The 8302-nt window shown below is 29.7% G+C and overlaps 2 protein-coding genes across 2 annotated transcripts; both read left to right on the top strand.

Annotated features, from left to right (window-relative positions):
• Positions 1 to 290: 290 nt before the first annotated feature.
• Positions 291 to 1133, top strand: LOC101253753 (mini zinc finger protein 2-like). Its single transcript, XM_004233877.4, has one exon. The coding sequence runs from the start codon at positions 545 to 547 to the stop codon at positions 851 to 853; it is 309 nt and encodes a 102-aa protein (XP_004233925.2). The 5' UTR covers positions 291 to 544; the 3' UTR covers positions 854 to 1133.
• Positions 1134 to 6380: 5247 nt separating this feature from the next.
• Positions 6381 to 7815, top strand: LOC101268060 (zinc-finger homeodomain protein 9). Its single transcript, XM_004233314.5, has one exon. It carries the CDS (start codon positions 6709 to 6711, stop codon positions 7702 to 7704), a length of 996 nt encoding a protein of 331 aa, XP_004233362.1. The 5' UTR covers positions 6381 to 6708; the 3' UTR covers positions 7705 to 7815.
• Positions 7816 to 8302: the final 487 nt, after the last annotated feature.

Raw genomic sequence — 8302 nt, 5'->3', positions numbered from 1 at the left:
AACGCTCTACAAATAATAGATGTGATTTTACTTCGGGAAAAAAGTTTGAAATATATTCATACTTTAACTGAAATTACTGTAACAATTTCAAACTTTGGACAGAATCTATTACGTTGCACTGTTTAATAATGTATTTTAAAGATATGCAAGTGATCACATGAACATCATAAATATTGTATCATTATAAATAGTAACTTGTCCAACTGGACACTTATATATCTTGAATATACACTATGAAATAATGAACGACAATACGTCCTGCCCAAAGTTTAAAATTATTACACTAATTTCGTTCAAAGTTCATATATATTTCAGAATTTAATTCTTTTTACTTTCTATCTAGCAGTGAGGTGTAAAAACATGTCTTCTAGCTAGGGTTAGGGTTTGTTAAAAGAACACTACCTCTATTATTATATATATAATAGCTATATATTAGCACAAGATTTAGTTTCTCCAAATCCCCCAAAAATATCTTCTCCCACTCATATTCCATTAGTCATTTTATTTATATCTAAAAAACTTATCTATCTATCATAGTTTAAAAATGAGAAAAATTCAACTGTTTGAGAATCAAGACGATGAGTCAGTGACATCAGAAAGCTCTACGAACTCAGCCTTTACAGTAAGGATCGTGAGATACAAAGAGTGCCAGAAGAATCACGCGGCGCGTGTTGGAGGACATGCAGTAGATGGTTGCAGAGAGTTTATGCCAAGTGGTGAAGAAGGTACAAGCAGCGCATTCATTTGCGCTGCTTGTGGCTGTCACCGCAATTTCCACAGAAGAGAGGTGGAAACTGAAGTTGCATCTCATTCTCTTTCTTCTTCTTCTTTGTCTTCTTGTGTGCTGTTTTAGTACTTGGAATCGATTTATTTGATTAAAACGGTTAATTTTTATATTATTAATGTGTTTTTTTTTATGAATTATAACCGATAACTAATTTTTGTTTTTTGGAAAACTAGTTAATATTTTAGTTATCACTTACACTAGATTTCGATCATTGTTACCCATTGTATTGTATTGTATTGTTGCTATACCTACAATGCTTGTTTTGATTGTTACTTAAAATTTTATTGTATTTTATTATTTAATTTAGTTGTTACGTAACAATGAAAACACCTATTTTATGGAACAACCGATTTGGTGTGTTTCCATTATTACTGAATTTCTTTTTTTCCAATTATATCTTTATATAATATTTAAAAAATCTTACCCTTTACCTTAGTTATTTAAATCTAGTCTTGAATAATTAAGGATATTATAATTAATTTATAAATTACTTTACATTATTATACAGTCAAATCAAATAATTAAAATGTTATTGAACAATAACAAACAATACAGTCTATCATACAATACAATACATTAGAGTACAATACAATACATTATGAAACAATGGATAACAATGATTCAAACAAAATCTTAGGTGACCTGACTACTATGTTGCTCGGACTCTTCAAAAATGTCAAGGGGTGCGTGTTGGATTCGCTAAAAGTAGTGTATTTTTGGAGAATCCAACACGGGTGTGGCATTGAAAGTGAAGAGTCCGCGCAACTTAGCCTGACTATCAACTGATTTAACTCATTTTGGATTGAGTTTAGTTTGGTTATGTTTGAGTGTGAGTGGATGTTGTTGTAGAAACTGAAGAAGGCTTCAGCTTCTTTTTTATTTTGCATATTTTTTTTTTTTTGGTCGTGTTTGATTTGTTTGTAATGATTTACATGGTTGATGGTCAAGATCTGTGAATTAATTACCATTAGAGTACTATTTTATTGATTCAAATCCTTTATAAATGCGATCCATCTTTAAAAGTCTTAAATTTCATTAAGAAAGTTCGACTTATATATATATATATATGTATTCTAGTTTTGGATGCAGAATGTTCTATATGATTTTCGTGTATGATATATATATCATGTGAAAATTTTAGAGGATTGAGTGTGTTTCTGAGAGAATTGAATTAGTCCTATATTAGTATTTAATAAATACATAGTGTATATATATCATGTGAGAGATATATCATAAAGAGTAGTTTTTTTTTTTCTTCTTGAAGGAATGAATTAATGTTCTATGAAATTTTTATTAGTGTATGATATATATATATATATCATGTGAATGTCATTGAGTATTGAGTGTGTTTCTTTAAGAAATGAATCAGATCTCTATGATACCATGTATCATAAAAGATTTAATATATTATTTGAATGTATAGTATCTTTGTTAGTAGATGATATATGTCATGTGTCTATATAGTAGAAATTAAGGAGCATTAAAAAAAAAAAAAGGAATCAATCCCCTATGACTTCCTGAAATTGTTGCAGTTGCAATTGATATATTATTTCTGGTATACCATTTGATAAAATTAGATATTTTATGATGATTAATATTAAAAAAGAATAAAGTAAATAAGATATATGACATATATATCAGCTATCTTTTTATTGACATAGAGAAGAAACTCAAAAAAAAAAAAAAAAAAGGAAGAAAGAAGCAGCAGCAAATAGGTGTGTAGAATTGGGCATGATAAAAACCAAGGAAAAAAATCTTTAAGAATATAAGTGAAATTAGAAAAGGAGAAAAAAGAGAGAAAACAACTGAATGTATAAGTTATTTCTAATAATTGATATAAAAAAATAAAAGTTGAACGAATGTTTGTTATATCTTTTTTTTTTTTGTTTTTCACTTAATGTCCAGAGCCTACATTGAAGTCCTGGCTAAATCTAGATTGTGCACTGCGCCAATAAGACCATCAAAGGCCTTTGTGGCACCAGTGTGCCACAGAAGTCATGGGTGATCATCCCTTTTTTATGGGTGGCACGTTCAATATGATTTTCTCCATATTCATAGTCCGAAAGCAAAATTTTTAATTAAAGATGAAATAGTCTCACCAATACACCACAATTCAGATGAATATTTATTATATTGATTATCTTCTTTAAGGTATAGAAAAAAAGTACAATAAGAAAGGAGCAAAATCAAAAATAAATGAAATTAGATTATGAAGAGAAAAAAAAGTTAAATAAAATTCAAAAATAAAAAGAAATAGGAGTAAAAAATAGCGCAAAAAATATGTATGGAATCAAATATGGTTAAAAAAATAATTAAATTATGAGGAAAAAATTAAAAAAAAAAAACAAAAAAAAGTGAGATAGAAGAAAAGGAACAAATAAAGAAAGGAAAATTATGGAGCAAACTATTAATTCAAAATAAATTTTATAGCTATATCTTAATTTACATTTCAATTCGTAACAAATTTCTTGTCATTCGCCTCTCTCTCTAGAATCTCACTCGTCATTCTTTTTTTTAACAGTCCTCTCCCACTTTATACAAACATAAATGTATAATTTGTATTTGTGTTTTGTACAAAGCAAAAGAGATTGTATATCCAAATACAAATGCATACCTCTCCGTCCTATACACTTATAATTATATAAATACAAATCTTCCACTGCCTAGTTCTCTTTTGCATTTCTTTCTCCCTCGCTTTAGACAAACACCAATTACATAAAATACAATGTATAATTTGTGTTTGTATAAAACTAAATAGATAAAGATTTGATATGCAAATACAAATGTTTTAACTCGATTCAATTGTATGCACAATCAAATTTCATGCAGATATACAAACACAATAATAGATACATATACATAGTAGTTATTTGTATACAATTATCTAACTAATATACATATACAATTCACTTGTTTCCACTCGCTGCCCTCTCTCTCTCTCTCTCCCAATCTCGCTCGCCACTCTAGCCTAACACAAAGAACATATACATAAATCTCTTCAATTTTATACAAATCGTCGTGATTTATATAAGTTAGATGTTCCATAGCGAATATAATTTGGCTATAGAGCCGGAAATAGTAAAAGTGTAGCTATACATCACTAATATGATTTTTATGTTTGTTATTCTTAAAATTTACTATATGAAGTAGTGAAACACAGAAGAAAAACTCATTTGATCTAAAAAGATACTGAAGCTTAAAATTTCTGTATCACTTAAAATCTTCTCATAGTCAAGTAAATCATCTCCGTTTAGTACTTTAACTAATACGTCCTCTTATCTTTTAGCAATATTTATTACAAGGAGAATCAAACAAGTTCTTCGAGCTAGAAAGAACTTTTTAGATTTAACAACTCTCTTTCAAAGTTTGATGGATTAAAAAAAGTAAATGAGTAGCCAAGAGTAATTAAGCTCATTTTTGTACGTACATAGTAGTTTCTTTTAGGTTAAATACAATCTTGTGGGCTGACCAATCATGGGCTGTAATTCTGTCCTCATTAACTCATGATTGGCCCAAGTTAATATAACTATTGTAGCCCAACAAATACAAATCCAGGAAGTCTCATATTACTCTTGGGCCGGTCAAATAATTTGACATGATAAAACTAGTCGAGTTAATCTTTATTTTGGCCTCAGCCACAACAATAAAAAGTAATTGATACAACTCAAGCTGTGGTATATCGAAAAGAGTGCTTTATTATCTGTTGGATATTTGGATTTAGGAAAAAATTATGTTGGATGCGTCATTTTCGAATTAGGCTTGTATTGTGCGGTCTGAATTTATTTCATTAGTTGAAATGTTCAAGTTATGCAATAAGAACAATGAAAGATAGTTTTTTTTTTATCAATTTATATAACTCACTTTCTTTTTTAATCAATCCTGAAAAGAATAACATACTAGTAAATTTGACAATAATTAAATTTCAAATATACATCACTTATTTTAGAGTTTAGATTATAAATTTAAAAAGTCTCTTTTTTTTCTATCTTAAATTTCATGTCAAAGTAAAACTAATTCATATAAACTGAGTATATAAATACGAAAGTAATTTATGTATATAATACAAGTTAAACACCAAAATATTTTTTATAAAAAAGGATAGGTTTGCTCTTTATTCAATGAACTCTAACGGTTTCAAGCTTTTTAGAGTCAAAATGCCTGTTATTTAGGTTGTTTTTTTCTTAGTTAAAAAAAGACTTAAATTAAGGAAATGAGAAGCTGACAATTAAGTATTCAAACTAGTTTACGTAATCATACTTTGAATATAAAAACGTAAAAGAATGGCAAAACTACGTACGTGGCACCTTTTCAACAAAAATAATCACGCCACGTGTTGAAAAAAATATTACACGTGGTTGGGTTTTGGAGAGTTAATCATACTTATTTAATAGCTAAATACTCATTTTTCATGCACTAAACTCCAAAAGGCTAAGATAAAGTGTTTTAAAAGACTATTTTGATTAGATTTACGATTTGGAGGTGTAAAGTGAAAAAAGTGAATTATTTGTACAATGGAATTATTATGATATGAAATCAAGATTTACGTTTTGAATATAATTTGAATATTTTTTTTAAGAGTATGTAAGTCGTGAAAATAAATAAATAATAGTTGAGTAAGATATTGAAATATTTTAAAGCTATCTTATTAATAAATTGTATATCAACTATAAATAAGTACGTGTGACTATAAACTTTTAAATATGGATAATTTTATAAATATTAGTCATTAATTGTAGTAACTAGACATAATTGTTTACTAAATAGTTATTCTTTTGCATAATTATTTCAAATCTGCAAATCTCTTTATGCCAAACATAAGTTTTTTTCTTTTTGCAACTTGTAAAATGATTAATTTTTATTTAATTATTTTATAAAATATAAATTTATGAATTAAATTTTACTTTTAAAAATTTTAAAATCACGTATTAGACTCCAAATAACTAAATCTCTTCTTCTTTTTTTTTCAAATGAAAAGTTGAAATTTGAAATTATAATTTCAAATCATATGATCTGTAAGGATGTCAAGTGGCTGCGTATTGATTGGTTTGGTTCGATATTTAGAAACTTATCGGGTTATCTTATTGGTTATCGATTTGTAGAAATATTAAATTCTTATAGAATCATTAAGATATTGACTTATTAATTATTAATTTATCGATTTTTCATCGTTATTGGTTCGATTGTCAAATTTTGAAAAAGAAAAAATTATTTGATTAAAAACATAAACTTAAAAATCTCCATAAATGAAATTTGAGTCGTGATCGTATTCGGATGCACTGATGTCACACTCTGCTTTTCCAACTGGCAACTTTGACAAGTTCAGTAAATAGCAGTAAATTCTTAATTTTTGTACAATTCACTAATTATCATAAGACAAATTCTAATCTTATTTTCACCTTTCATTATGAGTTTTAATTTATTTATTCTATCGATTGATTATCTCTACCTAACACTACCCTATTAGAAAATAGTGTATCAAATACTTGTGAATCTTCTGTTTCAATTCAAAGACAGTAGATTTGACACCTTATAATAATTAAAAAATAACCTTTGACACTAATTAGTTACCTTAAACTAAAAAGTGAATTGGCATAAGCATTTAACTTATGAGTGATATTTATGATATACAAGTGGGAAGTGGGGTCATTTGCAGCTGCAGGTTAACCATAGATTAGATTAGGAATCAAAGTCGAAAAAACATCAGTGGTTAACAAGGACAACCACAAAAACCAAGATTTTTGTTATCTATAGTCATAAACTCTCATCATCATCAAAACTCAAAATCCCAAAGAAAAACAAACCCACTTTTTTTTTTTTCTTCTCTTTCTTAACATGCTTTTTCTTTTCATTTTCTTAATCATCTAAGTTCTAAGAGTGAGGGGAAAAAAAGAAAAAAGATAAGTAGTAGATGTGTTTCAGGTATGGAGTTAAACATAAACACAAACACAACAGCTGCTATTACTACCGTGAAAACACCAGAATTAGCTGAAACTGAAACTCCGAGTCGGATCCAGCAACCGAAGCCTTTTTCGTTCAGTAATGGGGTTTTGAAACGGAAAAATCATCATCATCCTGTTGTGGTGGTGTACAAAGAATGCCTTAAAAATCATGCGGCTAATTTAGGGACTCATGCCGTGGATGGATGTGGAGAATTTTTGCCTATTCCAGCTGCGAACCCAGCTGATCCAACTTCACTAAAATGTGCTGCTTGTGGTTGTCACCGCAATTTTCACCGCCGTGAACCGGAAGAACCGCCGCCTATCGCTACCGCGGCTATTGAGTACCAACCACATCACCGCCATCATCCTCCGCCGCCTCGTGGGGACCACGGTAGCCCGAATTCACCATCTCCACCGCCGATTTCTTCGGCGTATTACCCAGCTTCTGCACCACACATGCTTTTGGCTCTAAGCGCTGGGTTTTCCGGGGAGAAAAATCAGAACCTCCCCACATCGACTACGCCAATGGCGGTAGCAAATTCTAACGGGAGGAAGCGTTTCAGGACAAAATTCACTCCAGATCAGAAGATTAAAATGCTGGAATTCGCCGAAAAAGTTGAATGGAAAATGCAGAAGAGAGATGAAGATCTGGTGAACAATTTCTGCAACGAAATTGGAGTTGAAAAAGGGGTTTTAAAGGTATGGATGCACAATAACAAAACCACCTCTATCTCCGGCAAGAAATTAGATCAACCGAACACCGACAACGGCCACAACCACCAGAATGGTAACTCTAACTATACTGTTAATGGGTTTTGTATTGTTGATAGAAATAATACTACTCATCATCACGACAACACTGACTCGGAATTTCACATTCACCATGAAAGCAGCATGAACGATGACAACAAGAAAGAAAATTCAAGTTTTGGTGCTAATAATGTCGTTGTCACTAATGGGTCTTCTTCTTCATCTTGATTTTAGATTAGTTTGAATAATGTTTCAATTAGTAGTAATTAGTGCAAGGAAGAGAAAAACTATGAGGCTGCAACTATTTTACTATATATATATATATATTAGTTACCTTTATTTCTTTGTTCCTCTAATGAATTAGTGCTTAGCTTTATCAATCCTCATATTAGCACAATGAAAATTCAAATTGTTCCAATTCTCAATCATTATTTATCGTTTTGCTTCCTGCTCTTGTAAATTATGTCTGTTTTGAATTTTACAATAACGATTTAGTGTTTTAAATGTTTTAATCTTAAAAAATTATTGAGTTCGATTGAATTAATTATCGGGCTTCTAGCTCCGTACCTGCAAATTTGCATGTCTGCAATTTGATGCTGTATACAATATTAGTTTCTGTGTTTATGAGTCAGAGATTAGAGAGAGAGGATCATGGCAGTAGTCATTTTGATTCTTGTCTGTGATTAAGAAGCAGAAAGTGGCTTAACATGCATTTGGGGTGATTATGGACAATAATTCAATGATTATCACAAAATAGTAAGCTTTGCTTAGGCTGCTTTAATTTTATATTTTATTAATCCTCTTTAAATAAGGCGCAACACCATTT

This window comes from Solanum lycopersicum, chromosome 2 (assembly GCF_036512215.1).
Source record: "Solanum lycopersicum chromosome 2, SLM_r2.1".
NCBI lineage: Eukaryota > Viridiplantae > Streptophyta > Magnoliopsida > Solanales > Solanaceae > Solanum > Solanum lycopersicum.
This window is presented reverse-complemented; position numbering and strand designations above follow the sequence as displayed.